Source organism: Solenopsis invicta, chromosome 5 (assembly GCF_016802725.1).
Source record: "Solenopsis invicta isolate M01_SB chromosome 5, UNIL_Sinv_3.0, whole genome shotgun sequence".
Lineage (NCBI taxonomy): Eukaryota > Metazoa > Arthropoda > Insecta > Hymenoptera > Formicidae > Solenopsis > Solenopsis invicta.
In genome coordinates, this window is record NC_052668.1 from 19,468,544 (window position 1) to 19,485,970 (window position 17,427).

General features: G+C 32.0%; 2 protein-coding genes and 1 long non-coding RNA gene across 4 annotated transcripts; 1 reads left to right on the plus strand and 2 right to left on the minus strand.

The window, feature by feature from the left end:
- Positions 1-179: 179 nt before the first annotated feature.
- LOC105205843 (cytosolic carboxypeptidase-like protein 5) lies at positions 180-8,885 on the minus strand. The gene is made up of 10 exons (XM_039449701.1): positions 7,769-8,885; positions 6,984-7,282; positions 6,548-6,886; positions 6,202-6,470; positions 5,971-6,124; positions 5,478-5,574; positions 5,084-5,393; positions 4,780-4,987; positions 4,517-4,678; positions 180-2,181 (listed from the first exon to the last, which is right to left on the minus strand). The coding sequence occupies exons 1-10, from the start codon at positions 7,884-7,886 to the stop codon at positions 1,471-1,473; spliced, it is 2,667 nt and encodes an 888-aa protein (XP_039305635.1). The 5' UTR covers positions 7,887-8,885; the 3' UTR covers positions 180-1,470.
- Positions 8,886-9,037: 152 nt separating this feature from the next.
- On the minus strand, positions 9,038-17,303 carry LOC105205648 (tubulin alpha-1 chain). Of its 2 annotated transcripts, none has more exons than XM_011175069.3 (9): positions 17,087-17,303; positions 13,185-13,407; positions 12,844-12,948; positions 12,157-12,353; positions 11,849-11,941; positions 11,378-11,563; positions 10,830-11,078; positions 10,216-10,379; positions 9,038-9,359 (listed from the first exon to the last, which is right to left on the minus strand). In XM_011175069.3, exons 1-9 carry the CDS (start codon positions 17,087-17,089, stop codon positions 9,233-9,235), a joined length of 1,347 nt encoding a protein of 448 aa, XP_011173371.1. In that variant the 5' UTR covers positions 17,090-17,303; the 3' UTR covers positions 9,038-9,232. The 2 variants fall into 2 exon arrangements, with proteins under 2 accessions (XP_011173371.1, XP_011173370.1); XM_011175068.3 differs by lacking the exon at positions 17,087-17,303 and adding an exon at positions 13,896-14,799.
- Positions 13,209-15,347, plus strand: LOC105205649. The gene is made up of 3 exons (XR_003268349.2): positions 13,209-13,439; positions 14,799-15,087; positions 15,267-15,347. It is a non-coding gene; the product is annotated as an uncharacterized LOC105205649 (long non-coding RNA).
- Positions 17,304-17,427: the final 124 nt, after the last annotated feature.

Genomic DNA, 17,427 nt, shown 5'->3' on the forward strand with positions numbered 1-17,427 from the left:
TTTAAATGTTTGTTATATTTTACATAAATTATAATTTGTAGAAAATGAACAAAACGATAATATGATAAATTTTAAGTTTTATATAGTTTACTATTTTTTAATTTCATTGGCCGATCAAGCAATCGAAGAGGTGAGACCAACCCCATAAATTATAAAAACGTATTGAAGTAAAGTGCAAATTTATCTTAGTATACATTATTATCTTTTATTTTTCCAACAAAGAAATTTTGTTCATAAATAACATAACAACTTCTACTTCATACATGTGTGCGAAGAATCATGAGATAAGACACCAAAAACACAACAGTTATATATTCAAATACTAATTTACTAATTTAATTAAATAACAGAATACTAATTTACTAATTTAATTAAATAACAGAATACTAATTTACAGAATGATTATCCCTCTATTTGTATGTGTGTCCATTTCTACCAATGTAGATTAATAGATCTCGATTTAACTTACACTTTAAGTTAAATCGAGATCTATTAAAGTTAATCTGCACTGAGAAAAAAAAGTTCTTGATTTGACTTAAATTTTTCAACATAAATTTCTTTAGTTCAAGTATTTATCTAGTTAAATATATAAATAGTAACTAAAGAAATTTAATCAAATTGAAAAGTTAACAACTTTTTTCTTACAGTTACATTAGTAGAAATGGAATTATCTTTGAAACTTTTATCCAAAAAATATAGTTTAATGAGAAATATATTTCAATTAGAAAAAAGAGTTGTAGATTTATGGAAAGCAATCTCATAGTTGCATGTATTATAGTTTTGGTAAAAGGTTGCTGTTCTTAGAATACAAATAACTTTAGCTAAAAACACTTTTGAATCGACCACAAGTTTCAAAAATAAATCGCATATTAATCGCACAGATTGAAAAATTCTACGTATATAAATAATAAATATCGTCATATAATCAAAAACTGAACGGTATTTTATATATGCACCTAACATGCAATAATATATATGTACAGTAATGTAATATATACATTATTATTTTATGACTTAAGTTTTTGCCTCTTGATCAAAGAGGCAATGTATCACTTCGCAAAAAATCAGAAACAGTGTATACGATAGAATACACGGTATATCACATATCACGTTGTATATCACGAAATAAATAGAAGATATAATTTAATATTAATATTTCACATATTATATGCAAGATGTGTCAAATGTGCCATGTAAATCTTTATGTTCACTTTTATTCATCTTCTCGTCGATTATATCACAATTTATTGGACATTCTGCATATACTACGTATATAAAATATCTCTCCGAAAAGAGATACAGGAAATCAATGGCGTTGTTTTCCCGTGTCCCTTGCATTAGTAACTCATTTTTAATATATATATATATATATATATATATATATATATATATATATATATATATATACATATGTATATAGTAAAACTTGCGAACTCATTTTTAATATTTTAGCTGAGCTCATTTAGGATTTTACTTTGTGCTTTCATCAAGTACAGAACTCTCCTTAACGACAGTCTTGTTAATTTTTTTCAGTCTGGAAGACTCGTTCGGTTTTAAATATCCAGCGATTCTGGCTCTGTCACACGCTCCCTTAACGCTCTGCTTATCGCAAGTACGCGGTACCTTCGAAAATACTTTCGTGCTGGTCTCCTCCGCGACATAGGACGATTCTCCGATCTCGGGAAGAGGCTTGGATGTCCTCAGGGACGAGATAATTTTCAATCTCTTCGCACCATGCCTCACCGCCGCTGTTTCTTCGGAGGAGACGCGCATCTTCGTCGAACTGTTCGTTACCATTGGCTTCTTATTCGCGCTTAAACGCGGCTCGAGGACATTGCTAATCGTTGATCCTGCATTAGATTTGTTCGATCGATAGCGATCAATAGTCTTCAAAAATGGTTTTGTCTCTATATCGGATTTGATTGCACAGATTATCGCGCTGTTCTCCACGTTGCTGGCACAATTCTTCAGTGCGCGACGCACGAGCGGCTGCCGAGGTTTCTTACTGCTCTTGACCCTCTTCATCGCCGTGTAAAAAGAGGCGCCACGGCGAAGGATGCACTTCTTCATCAAGTTGCTCTCGTTTCTTATGACATTCCTCGCACCCGTCACTGCGTCGTTTAATCTCGTTTCTAATTCCTTCAGGATGCCACTGGTCTGCGCGACGTCACTTTCGTTATTCTGCAAATAAAAGACGCATTGTAAATCTAGAAGAGATGCGACAAATCACAAAAATAACCATATACCACTCGTGATAATAACATAGAAGTAAAACATAGAAGTGTTTCTGTGTGTGTTTGTGTGTGTAAGAAAGAGAGAGAGAGAAATTGATTTGATTCGATTATCTTCGTTATTATAATTGCGATTGTTTATATAATTATTATATGTAATGATTATTTATTATGCAAACAACTTACCCCCTCGCGGTTAGGCACATCAAATATAATGTGACACGTGTCATACACTTTTAAAAAGATGAAGCGCATCTACTGTATAAAAACTTTGGGGAAAATTAGAAAATTATAAAAAGCAAAAGTAGCAGATTGCCTAATGCAACTAAAGCCATCTTGTCAGACAATACAAAATATATATTGTCTGACAGGGGAATTTATCGTATTTTTAAAACCGAATTTAGCAAATGAAAATCGTTGATGTAACGTAAACTATAATGCTGTGAAGAAGGTACATTTTAAGGTACAAGATTCAACATGTACACGTTTCGCTGGCAATTGAAACTTGCGGACGATAATTTTCGACGCGGATTCGATTTTTCTTGCGCGTTCTACCACGTTACATTTCACTGCCTATTTAATTTGCAGTGCAGATACACAATTCATATTAAATTATATTTCACATTCGTCAGGATTGATTGGTCAGGATGTCCGGGATATCAAATAAAAATAAGGTAAATAATATGGTCGCTAAAAAACTGTAATATTTATTAATACAGGATGTGCAAGCGCGTGTGCAATACATTGTGAAGCTTCTACATATAATATGCTAAATTTTGGGGAGTGATTTGTTCAAGTTTGTTGCCGAAATCAAGGTTCATTATTTGACTTTGTGAATATCTACTTGCCTTGTGAAATATTAAGGTTGTACACACACATGTTATATTCTTCATATAATAATCTTCAACATCAATAAATTTATATATTTTTACATTATTGTTCGATATAAATGTATTAATGGAATTATAACGGGAAACAACACTCCAAATAATTTATAATTTATGAAACTTTTGTAAAATTTATAAACTTGTAAATTTATGTGTATATATTGTTAAAATGAGTAATATTTAAATTTGAATCAACAAATTGTCCCATATCTTACTTCAACAATTCCATCATCCAGAGATATAACGGCTTAACCACTTATATCTCTATGTCGTGCCTTTCGCTAAAGAAATAGATATCATTCATTAAATACAGCCTGTTTGCTTGGGTGCTTGTAGCGCTTGTATCATTTATCTTTGTTTAATATATCATAAACAACAAAAATGAAATGATGTTTAAAACACTGTGAGCATTAAAGCAAACGCAGCCATACTCATCTGTGTAATCAACGTTTTGTTCATAACAATTCGCACCTTTTAAAAAGATGCTGCATAAATTAGATTACGTGAGCATAAGTGCACTTGCGTATGTTATTGGTGAAAAATATAGTGCTAAAAATTATTTACAAACAGGTTATTAAATATCAAATACGAAGCGTTAATATACAATTAAAAAACACTTTACTGAGTTAGCCACAATATAAAATAAATAAATAATGTAAGACATTTGCAATAAATGTCTTATTTAACTATCTCATCTTTACTTTTTAAATTTATTATTAATTTTAAAACTATGTAAAAAAATAGCATGCATACTGTGGTGTATACAGTGTAAGCATTAAACAAGTCATTTATACAATAAAATTAAAAACAGCATGTATATAATTCAAATTATATAAATATTAAATTTTACATTATTTTTTGTAAAAGTAACATAATTGAGAACATCTTGATAAATTTATCTAAAAAAGTATATAGAATATTATCGTCTTATCTGTAAATACATATAATTAAATTATGGAAGATCTATTGTGTGAGAAAAATTATGTTCAATAAATTTTATAATATTTCTTATATAGAACATTTTTTATATAGCAATATATTACATATACATATATATATATATATATATATATATATATATATATAGCAATATAATTATTGTCAAAATATTTCAATTATATATTTTATAAAAAATTAAAATTTGGAATATAAATTCCAAAATTTTAATATAATTTGAGATATTCACACAAATTTGATTTGCAAACGCACCAAATCTCTCTCCCACTTTCATTGTTATGCACACATGAATTTATGTTGAATTAGGCACTAATGGGTTGCAGTGTTAATGCTAAAGAGCATATAAAATTAGTCGCCGAACAGAATAAATGATTATGATAATAAACACTGCCTTATATCAGTATTACAGATGTCGCTCTCATTATTTATATCGAAATTTACCTTACGCACTGTCTTGCTGGATGACGCAGAAAGATTGTTCACATATGTAAGTTTCAAATGAGATTTTACTCCTCTTATAGAGCGATATTGGCTATTTGGCAATCGGCTATTGGGATTGTTCCCAGTGAGATCGAGAATGGAAGGGCCTAAAGCTGCTCCAACCTACATGTTACAAATGATATATTATATATGTTTTAGCAGCAAGTTGCTAAACATACATTTAATAAAAGATTTAATAGAAGTCAAAAGCAAAATATATTTACCGCTTCAAATACTGCTGGCGTATATTTCGGAGGAACAAACCTACGATTCGTAGTTTTATTCACCCCATCGCGAATTCTAGCAGGTATCGCATTCACCAAACGGCCAGAATTATAATTGCATTCTAGAGTATAGCTGCGTATTAAACCAGTCATCTTATATATTGCTACGCGTCCCGAACCTTCTCTGGACATACCGTCTCGTTTGTCTCTATAAAAGCGTTTGTTAAATATTTAACGTTCCACTAATACGAAATTTTATATATATATATATATAGATAAAATTTTTAACAGTAGACATACTCACATAATGTACATATTTCGTTCCGCAAAATTGCATGACGTAAAATGAAAGTGTGGATTATTGATAGACATCAACTTGGGTAGCAACATACATGAAATAGTATCTTCTGGGTCAGTAAAATGATTTCCATACATGAAAACGCCTTTCTTCGAAGCATGACCGTGAAGATCAATATACAGATACAACCCAGAACTCTCCGAGGATTTTGGTACCTCGTCCACATCAACAGCTGTGGAAGTTAGCTTGTCACTTTTTCTGATTTCCGTGACGTTATCGCTTTTAGCACTTTCTTTAAATAGACGCTCGCTTTCATCTACACATTACAAAGGGCAAATTATAGAGTAACAATTATGAAATATATTTTTGACATTTTATTATATAAAGCGAGTATTAGTACCAATAGCTGCACTACCCAAATGTTCCAATGTCATTAAATGTTTCTCGTTATTATCCAAAATACAGTTGTTCTTCTCATCCAATGACATAAATGTTACCTATAAAAAAATAATAATGTTAGAAGCCTACTCTATCGCAGTTTCATGCAACGTAAAATGTATTATTAATCCTCTGTAGACTATTCAAAATTTCATCAACTTCCTGTGTCGTTGAGAGTTGCGTTTTTCAATGAATTTTTGAACTCTTAAAAATTTGAAAAAATTCTGATACATTCTTTCAACGTTAGGAATACAATTGTACAATTATATGATCCAAAACGATTTTTATTTTCTTTTATACGCATGCGAATTTGGAACAGAATCGGCCGAATAATTCAAAGTCGAAAAATCATCTTGTGGTCCAAAGAGGATTAACATTTATTTCTTAATTGTTCACGTAATCTCATTTGTAACATGAAGCAAATGTAAAAAAAATTCTGTGAGTTTTTGTCATACTTGTTGCAACAGTCTTGTGGTTGTGTCACGTACAGCGTCTTCTATCGAAGCAGTCGAATTTATAGTGCTTACATTGCTGTCCATAATTTCTAAATGTATATTCGATAGGTCGTCAGTTAGTTCGCTCGGTAGTTGATAAGATTCGTGATAATATCTACAAGAAAAGCATGTAGCATTTAACCGTATTATAAAGTATCAAAGTATTTAATATTAGGAAATATAGTTGCTTACTTTATTAAGCTTGTTGCGGCATATATTGTAGGATGATCTTTAGAAGGATTCAGGTAAACTCTATTTAAATTTATTCCTTTAGTGTCCATTCGATAATGACCTTTGGCAACACCATCCGGGTTGAGCATCGGTATCAATTTGAACACATATAGGCGACGTAAATTTATAGCAATTTGATCTTCCCGATTTAGTAAAAAATTAAGGAAACCATTTAGAACAAAGCTAGATGGTGTTTCACCTGGGTGAACCCTGGCGCTAATAAAAATTACCTAAATACATATGTAATAACCATAGATTTCTCTTTTAAGAATAATTCGATTTATGTTATAATATCAATACACGATACCTTCTTGTCCCGAAATTTGTAAGGCCGTTCCTCATTTTTTTCAGGGAACATATTATTCAGTCTATCTTCTCTCTCCGTTGATATGTTATGATAAGAGCTAATTGTTAATATATCTAATCTACGATCCTCCAGAGATTTTATTGCACATTCTCTATGATAGTAGATGTCATCTGCAGACATTATACTTCTCTTTTCCATTCTGACATCAATCCTTTTCAAATAATTTTGTAAATCTGTGTACGAGAATGGATAGGTAAAGGCAAAGTAAGTAATGGCTTTCAAATTGTCTGGAGCAGTATAGAGAAATGATAAAGTAAAATCGGTCCCTCTCTGATCAAGCTGCAATGTTAAATATTTTGATATATACATATTTATCACATAATTATCATACAAGTTTATAATTCTAGATATTCCTATAACTGTATAGCACAATTACAGTGTACGTAGGTCTCTCGCGAATCCGCTCCCAGTGCAAGTGTCCCGGCACAATCTTAAAGACTGGGCACATCCCTTGACTGAACATCTTGACTTGCTTATTTAAATTGACTATGTTAAATCTGACCATGACGCTCGGACGACTAGACTGGACACCGAAATAAAACCAAGTTCTGAGATTGTTTTGGAATTGCGTGCCATGACAATCGTGCTTTGTCCACAGATTGAATTCGTACGTTGAATCCAATGTGCCTTTGGAATTTGAAGTATTGGTCGATTTACCTTCAATCTCATAGACATCTAAAAATAGTAAAACCTGATATTGTATTGTTACATAAGAAGTACATTGGCAATCGTATACTCCTTGCGATATGTTTAGATTCACGTGAGATAAAACTGATTAATTTCATCAATGAGTACAGAAAAGCAATCCGTTAGTTCAATAGCATTTACATTAATCCTGGAGTGCTACTCATATTTTTCACATTAATACAGTTTTAGTGAAAATTTATTCACATAATTAAAAAATGTTTACTTTTTTCTACTTTATAGATTGCAAGGTGTTAGAATAACTGAATTAAAAACTATTTTAACATAAACAAAATCTTATTATACATTATTTTAAGCTGCCAAATTTTCACAATAAAAATTATACTAAACTTGAATTATATAGCACTTGAATGGATATTCACTTCCAGTAGCACTCCAGGATTAATACACACATACAAATACGCAAGTTCAATCTAGATCAGACGTCTATTCGTCAGGCGATTAGCCGTGCGTTACCTTTCTCAAAAGTCTCCGGTACCCTCACTGGTTCCACCTTGGCCAGATTTGCGGAATCGAAGTTATTGAAAAACACGAAGCCACCGCAAGTGATGTTTTCCGATGCTGTGCTCGCCATGACGCGTCAGAGTTACATCCAGCGTGAAATCGGAGGACGCGAGACAGACGATGGAGAGATAACGGATTGTTCGTTCATGTGGTATCGTACGTCCACACACACACGACGACGGTCGTCGGGTCGTGGAAACGCAAAGCGGAACAAGATCGCTGCGCTTTCTCAGACGCACAGATCGCATTCGTTCGTCGGGGACGGCATCCCGCTCCTTTCAACTGAGCGAATTGGCCTGAATTGACCTGATCCGACTGCTCTGTCTGCTCTGTCTGCTCTCTCGGACGATCATATGATCTCTATTTACGCACGTACGCACACACACGCACGTGCGCGAGTCGCGAGTCCGCACTCCGCGGACCTTCTAATGCGCTAACGCAGCCGCGGATGTAACGAGATCGTTCATCTTTGGACGACCTAAATTACTTCCAACTTCTTTAGTGGATTTCCAACTACTGCAATGTCTGCAATTCACCCTGTGAATAAATGAATAAATAATCTCGATGGGACTGCGGTCTGCACTGTCTGCAGCTTGCTTGGCTTGCTGCGCTAAGCAGTGACGATGACGCGCTTGCCGCCTTGCCCCCGTGCTTATCGATCGTTTTACTTTGACGTGGATTGACTGGGATTGACGTGGATCAATTCGATCGACGGGCGAATCCAATTACGCTGGTACGCGAGATTTTACAATGTTTAATAATTAACTCGGCTAGTCGAATCATCGAGTTCTTTTTCTTTTATTATTGCACTGGATTGCACTAGATTGCATTGGATTGCATTACAAAAAAAAAATTTTTCTTCTCGCTTTTATTCAATTTTCAAAACACATAACCTATTTCATTTTAAATACAGAAAAATATACACTATAGTTTGCTTATAAAAAAAAACAGGCCTGTATTTTGATTTGTCACCGCGTGACTGGTGGGAGAAGCAAAATTTCGTGGTTGTCAAATCAGTCGGGAGATAATTAAAGAACGATGATATTATCGACCGACAATACAGCACAAAATTAAATCATATTACATTGCTTCACATGTAGATGGCGTCCTCCATTATATAAACGCGCGAGACAAGTGAGACAACGCGAACAAACGCGAAACGCGAGATGAAAATGGACGCTCTACGAAACTACAAAAGGATGCACCAGGATGCACATCGGCTAGAATGTATATAAATAATTTATTTGTACGGACACAATCCGTCTATAAATATACCGTTGACGATGGGTAATATAAATAAAAAATCAAAGACTTGAAATACGATACAGCAGTAGAGCGTATTACGAATTACGAATTACGACATGTATTAGCATTGAATTGTTATGTATATATAGTAACGGCGGAGTTCAATACAGTTCAGTATTCTTCTTCTTCTTCAGTGTTAACAGCGTCTTCCTGCACCTCGCGATAATCGAGCTCCAAGGCTGCCAGATCTTCCCGAGCCTCTGAGAATTCACCTTCCTCCATGCCTTCCCCGACAAACCTATAAGGTTTTAATACATTACATCTCCATAAGTTATGATGATTTAACAATGAGCAAATGTACAAATCGCATCTTAGCATCTTTTATCGCTACCATTTTAGGAATGGACTTTTCTTACACGTTTGAAACAGAAATCAGGATATGTTTGTTAAAATTAGGATATTAGAACTTGAAAATTTAGGAAAAAATTAAAGAGGTCCTCCAGCTTAAAAAAGTGGAAGGGGAGTCATGTAATTCGATTTTATTCATATATATATATTTTTTTTTTATAAGAACTTCAACATGCTATCTCTAAAATAATATAAACAAAATTAAAGCAAAAAATTAGATTTTTTATTATATTGATAAACAATGATGTAAAAAAAAATTGAAAAGAAATTATTTATGATAAAGATTTAAATGTAATAACAATTCATGAACATTTAGCACTATTCTATAAAAATGATGCAGTAAAACTTCATCTTTTTAATTTCAAAATGTTCTTTCAACTCCATTTTTCTTTTGAATATAGTTTTTCAAAATTTTTATACTTGGTTCGTTTAAAACTCTCCTCCCCTTAAGACTGCTATTTTTGAAAGTTATTTGAAGAAAACTACAAACAAAAAATTTGACAAAGTACAGGAATGCCTATATATGAATTGTAAACTTATTCTAAAATTTTGATCTTATATATGTTACAAGTTCTTTATATTATGTGAAGACTGGAGAACCTCCTCGTGTCCTTCATTGGAGTTTGGTTTCAAAATCACCCTCGGTAAAGTCTCAAACAGAAGAATTTTGACAACTGGCATAGACACAATAACGCTAAACGGCAAACGACAAACGGCATCGTTTATGCGTAATTTGGATTTCTTACCAATGGACGAAAGCTCGCTTGGCGTACATGAGATCAAACTTGTGATCGAGTCGGGCCCATGCGTCCACGATCGCCGTTGTGTTGCAGAGACAACACACCGCTCTTTCCACCCGCGCGAGATCTCCGCCCGGTACAACGGTAGGTGGTTGGTAATTTATTCCCACCTGTTAACGTGTGTTTGCATATTTTAATATGCAACCAAATGATTGCGAACGATTTGAAGATCTCGGCAAGATCTTTAAATCAAGGGGAAATAAATGTAAATGTTCATTTTATTATGCAGAATAGCCCTTAAATATTCTAAATTTTTTTAGGAGGAATAATTTCTCACATTATATCATTCAAGACGAAAGCTTCATACAATCATATTCCGAAACGGCTTAGGCTTAGGTTCAAAGATATAAGGGTATTAAAGTTGAAAAATTTTGATTTTTCTAAAAATTTCAAAAACCACTCGAGTTATTTTAATGAAACCTTGTATATATTTCAAGGATATGAAGACTCGTCTTTTGCGACTATACGTTATTTTTTATTCAAGAGGCTTTTCCCCAATTTTGATTTTCCGTAATTTATTAATTTTTAATTCCTCTCTTTGTTCTTAAGATTCTTCGCACCTTGAATCCGGTCGGACACCATTCGACGAATTGCACATGCTTCTGCCGTTTTATCATCGCAATCGCCTCATTGACATCCTTCGGTACCACATCGCCTCTGTATAGCAAACATACCGCCATATACTTTCCCATGCGCGGATCGCAGTTCACCATTTGGTGATTCGGTTCGAAGCAGGAGTTTGTTATTTCCGAGACAGTCACTCTCTCGTGACCGGCCTTCTCCGCTGACAGAACAGGGGCATACGTAGCCTGCGTGATGATGAAACTTAATAATTAATACGCAAAGATAGGGTCATTGCACCAGCGGCTGGTGCAATGACCCTATCTTAGCGTATTAACAATTATTAATAAAAAAATGGATAAAACTTTCAAATAATAAATTGATATTTTTTAGATTTAATTTTCATATAGATTTCATCAAAATATCATTTTTTTATTTGTTCATTGAGCGATAATAATTTTACATTTATCGATTGAACGATCGTCTGTTAGATTTTTACGTAATAAACATTAAGTTTATTACGTAAATTGTAACTAAAGACGCTTACGAGCGGAAAGTGGATACGTGGATAAGGCACTAAATTCGTTTGGAATTCGGTGAGGTCGACATTCAGGGCTCCATCGAATCGCAAACTGGCGGTGATGGATGATACTATTTGTCCAATCAACCGATTCAGATTCGTGTAGGTTGGTCGATCGATATTCAAGTTCCTTCTGCACAGCTCATAAATGGCCTACAGATAACACGCGATTGTAGTGACAGACTTCACTATTACTGCTCCGTGTAGAGCAGCGTATATAGAAGACATTGTCCCAATAAACTTTATTTTAGACATATGAAATGTTGGACAGAAAACACGCGAGCTTTCTTCTGATAGAATCCATTTCTAAGAGAAATTGCCGCTTTTATAATCGATTTGTCAATAACCGCGGCGAGTTATAAAGGCATTTACGAGATTCAAACGACGTTTGCAGATGTTTGCAGATGTAATATTTAAAATACCACTAATTTTAAGTACCTGATTATCTACAATGAAAGCCACTTCGCTGTGCTCTAACGTCGGATGAGTATACAGAATTGCGTTGTAAGGTTCCACTACCGCAGTCGATACCTATGAAAAATGCAAGTGCTTTCGTAACGAACGAAACAATTAGATAATTAATATGAAACAAATCGATAATTTCGCAGTTCTTTGACAACTAAATATATGATGTGTATATATATATATATATATATATATATATATATAACTTAAATTGTTCTTCGAAAGAGATCTTGAGCAAAATTTGAAATATTTCTGTGACAAAATTGCGAGAACAATATTACCTGTGGCGCTGGATAAATGCTAAAAGTCAGTTTACTTTTCTTCGGGTAATCAGCGGACAGTTGTTCCATAAGCAGACTCGAAAATCCAGATCCCGTGCCACCACCAAACGAATGGAAGATTAAGAAACCTTGCAAACCTTTACATTGCTCCGTTAGTCTGCGGATTCTGTCTAGAGTGAGATCTATGATCTCCTTTCCTGATAAATCGCAAAATCGATTAATAACACAAGACTATCTATCTAAAAAGTTAATTACATACCTATTAATAATCTTCTCTATGTATATAAAATGGCGTGCAGTTTTCATTGATCCGAAAACATTATGTTTTTATATATATACACATATATTTTTTTTTCTTAGCCAATACTTTATAATTAAGCATTACTTTATTACAGGCATGTAATATTATAGCAGAAAATTAATTAAAGTTAATACAATAAGCGTATAGCTAATAAATATTAACAAACTAAATGGATTAAAAAAGAATAACTGTATTTATTCACAATTAGAATTGGAAAAATCAGAATAATTAATTAATATGAATGGCGGATCGTAATTAGTCTTCAGTATAACATTATAAGATAATAATAATAAAACCGATAAATTACGATATTTATCGGTTTTAATAAAATTTTATTTACTTGTGCACATATCGAGTTTAATTTTTTAAATTATTAATTAGATTACCTATTGTATAATGACCTCTGGCGTAATTATTAGCCGCATCTTCCTTCCCGGTAATCATTTGTTCCGGATGGAATAGTTGCCTGTAAGTGCCCATACGCACTTCGTCTAAAATATTAAAAATATAGCTCGTTATACTATCTTAACTTTATCAATTTTGCAATGTACGTATTAAAACATATACAAACGATTAAAACCAGAATTCTTTAAAAATTAATTAAGTTTTTAGATTCTCAACAATCTAATTATAAAAATTTATATTACGACATTCAATATTGTCCGTAATCAATATTTCCAATTATAATGTTAGAAAAAAAATTGATAATTATTCTCTAATCACTTGCCTACTACCGTAGGCTCGAGATCGATCAAAACTGCTCGTGGGACATGCTTTCCTGAACCCGTTTCGGAGAAGAACGCGTTAAAGGAATCGTCTCCTCCACCAATGGTAACATCTGATGGCATCTGTCCATCTGGATGAATACCATGTTCCAGACAATAAAGCTCCCAGCAAGCGTTTCCCATTTGCACGCCCGCTTGCCCTATGTGGATGGATATGCATTCCCTCTGCGAACAAACACAATATATTCCAATGTCTCGTAAGTATATACGCAATAAAAGTGTAATTCGATTATAGTCTAACAAAAATCACTTAGAATAATTTTTTTTCCTTTGTCATTTGATTGAAATGAATTCTTACACTTTCTTCTTTAGGTAAAAAGTGATACATAAAGAAATAATGCAAATACATGATGATTTAAATAATCAAGAGACTAGTAATTAGTTTTTGCTTTTTTTTATCTGCTACAAGTAAGCTTAAAATATCGATATCCATAACAGATATATTAAAGACGAAACCATTTGTCGCATAAATTGTCGTGCTAACTATATCACTACGTTTAACTATTATTACCACTTTGGATGTCGTTAAAAAATTCACGACAACCTTTACCACGTTTACGGTTTCAAAGGTGATATAACACGAGCAAATCGTTAAATGTTAAATCAACTCAAATTGGTAAATATCAAGGCTTGTATCTTATTGTATTAATTACCTTTTTTGCCATCCTTAAAAAGATTTCGTTTCTGCGTTAATTAATTGAGTGTAGAACAATTGTCAACGCACACACTCATAAAAAATATACACTATATAAAGTATATAACAATGTCAATACGCCGAAGTATTTAATTCACATCAATTGATTTTATTAATCGTTCTTTGATGCAAAGAGAGAGAATTCTCGTAATATTTAATATTTTTAAGAGTTTTTTATATTTTAAATTTAGGAAGATTTCTAAAGAAATACATTAAACTTTCTCAGCTTTTTTTTAAATTTAAAGTGTGAGAAATTTGAGAATATTTCAGAATTTACATGTCGCTTATTTGCTATAATAAAAATATAACTAAAAAATTTTAATTTTTGAATTGTTTAATAATTTGCAAAAAAAAATTTTAACAAGAATCTAATGCACTGTAAAGAGCTACATGAATAACTTTTATTTCTTGTTTTTAGAGTTATGTTGTTAGAGTTACAATAAATGAGCAGTACATGTATAAAGAATTTTAGAAAAGATGTAGAGTTTCTCTTCACTTCTGAAAAATGTTCAAATTTATATAAAAAATCTGTCGTAAGAAGTTTATGAAATTATACAGAAATTTTGAAAATTTATTCAGAAATTTATATAAAATTTCTAAATAAAAAGTTTTATAATATCTTTCAATTATTTTTATTTCGCGATTAAATTAGCAAATATAAAGTAATGAAACGTGATAACATTTTGACAACAATCAATCACAATCTTACAGTTTATAAACGTTCGTTCTACAAATTGACGAATTTTTTTGAAATCAGTCTTCTATTTAGCTTTTGATTGAGATCAAATCCGTTTTATTTATATTTTAATTTCTATTTCTCTTACGTTAATCAAAAATTAAAAATAAAATCCTTTTCTTATAGGACAGTAGTACATGTGAAGATAGATCACTCCCACACATCCCACAGTGAGATGCTCATCCCAAATAATACAAATTTCTAATTAATCGCGCACATGACTAAAATCTATCAAACGAGCTTAATAAGCCTAACGATTGACTGAGCAAGAACCGAGGAAAGCTTAACAAGGGATGATTACTGGTGACTTAGACGTCGTCAACTAAAGCAGTGTCTTTATCACTGTCAACAAGATCCGGTAGAAAAATGTCACCTTGACCCGACGTGTCCTTGATAATTCAACTGTACCCTAAAAGTGAGCATTTATATCGACATGCCTATAGCCGGCCTACTTCCTGACTTATGCGTACCCCTTTCTCGTACGATTCACATTATCGCGCGCGAAAGACGACACAGTATCCATGTGTATTCGTAAGTCAGGAAGTATTACACACTCTATATCTGCATGATAGCGTAAAAATCGATCTTTTACAGGTTGACACACTGTAACCATAGCAGCTTAATCGAATATCAAACTGCACACCCGCATATGACACGATTGCACGCTTCACCAAAGAAATTTTACTGTGAGTGCAAATGTAAGAGATCACAAATTTATCATTTACTCATCAAACGAACGAGCCTAATATGATCTCTTTGATGAAAATTTTTCTTAGAATTTTTATAAAAATTTTTTTTCAGAATTTTTCTGTGTAATTTATGTTATAACTTTTTAAAAAATTTTTCAGATTTTTTATTTTTTATAAATAAAAACACGTTTTACAAGTGCTGCCTACAGACATCTTTCTAATTCTTTAATATTCGAAAACTTTAATAAAATTTTATATTTTTTTAGAAATCTTAATAAATTTAAAATATAAAAAACATTTTTGAAATATGAGATAATGTAAGAATTTTTTTTATCAAAGTCTAAATTTTAGCAATACTATTCTACCTTTAAAAAATATATTCGACAATTCATACAAACGTATTTCAATGCGCAAATATTGAATATCTTGAAAAATATGTATAGTTATAACTACACAGAATAGTCATAATATAAAAAATTTATAGAAAAAACAAATGGATGGCAAACAGGCAATATTCGTAGTTTAATATCCATTTTATTGTCAAGTCACAAAATTGAAAGATTTTAAACAAGCTATATATAGAGTGACTTAAGAGCGAAATGAGATAGTATTTTACTAAAGCTCTGCTTTCGATCAACACGCATTCATGGTATGGATCGATATTTTAAGTATCGCGTGTAGTTTCGAAGTAAACAGGAAAATAAACGAAAACTATGTAAGTAAGATTTACATATTTCAATTTTTCCTTAATACTTCAAAAATATATTTATTTTTTTAATTTATGTGCATCGTAATATTTTTACTGCAATAAATAATAAGAAATCGCAAGAAAGTTAAACCAAAAGATTTTTAAGATTTTAAACAAATATTGCTTTTAACATTCGCATAAGATATATTTAGTAAATTAGAAATGCATTTTATCAAACGTTATTTTTGGATGCATATCTTTTTCAATCAATTTTTTTAATTATCTCTATTTTTGTAATCATCTCTATTTTATTCGTTTATTTAATTTATTTAAAAAAACTTTTAATTGACCTTATGAATGAACATAACTTTTAATTGACCCTATAAATGAACATTTAAAAGTGCATGACATGATATTTTCTGAACGGTATACTTCATGCATCTTATGACGTGCATAGCGTACATATTATACACTTTACCAAGAACAGTGTTATTGTATAAAGACGTACAATTCCTGTTATTAGAATGTTTACAAATGTATGCGTTTGTGATAAATCAATAATAGAATTACATTGAAATTGTTAAAACTCATTCAGTTATATATATTATTAGTAATAATATGCAATAAACATTAGATTGCAAGAAAAAAATTACGATTAAAAGTATAAAACTATGAAAAATATTGAAAATATGTTTTTATTTACGTAATTTTTTTCTCACGTGAATTAATGCGTGTGGAAAAAATTCTATTTTAATCAGAAATTTTAATTATAATAGGATGAAATTATAATAGGATGAAATAACATGATGAATATATATTTATTTGTTTTAATACTCAATGGTTAATAATCACTGGTTTATCTTTTAAAAAGTAATTATTTTGAAAACAATTTCCTTTACAAAATATCTGTTTCGATTATGAAATTAAATTAGTGAGCGAACGTATCTTTTTAAAATATTACAAAATATATACATCCTTCTAAATGATAAATTATTCGGTATTATCGGAAAAATGCGAAAGAGAAACAAAATACTCACCATTTTTCCGATTATTCTGATTACACTCGATAGCAAGCAGCGTGTCGGACCGTGCCACGACTCGATCACTGTCTGACTTCGCGGATAGTACGATCACTACGATTCGCCATTTAATAGTAGCGCTATATATACGGTATCTGTCTATGAACTAGAGTTCATAGGCGACGCGAATCAGCTTACGCTGCTATAGAACTTGCGACAATTGTACACATATGCGAGTGCGCATCTGCATACAAAGTGCATTGTCCGTTATAGGTAGTTTTCTCAGGAATGGTTCAAGGTATAAGTATGTATCTCTTCAAATAGCGTTCGAGGTCAAAGATATTTCATATAGGAATATA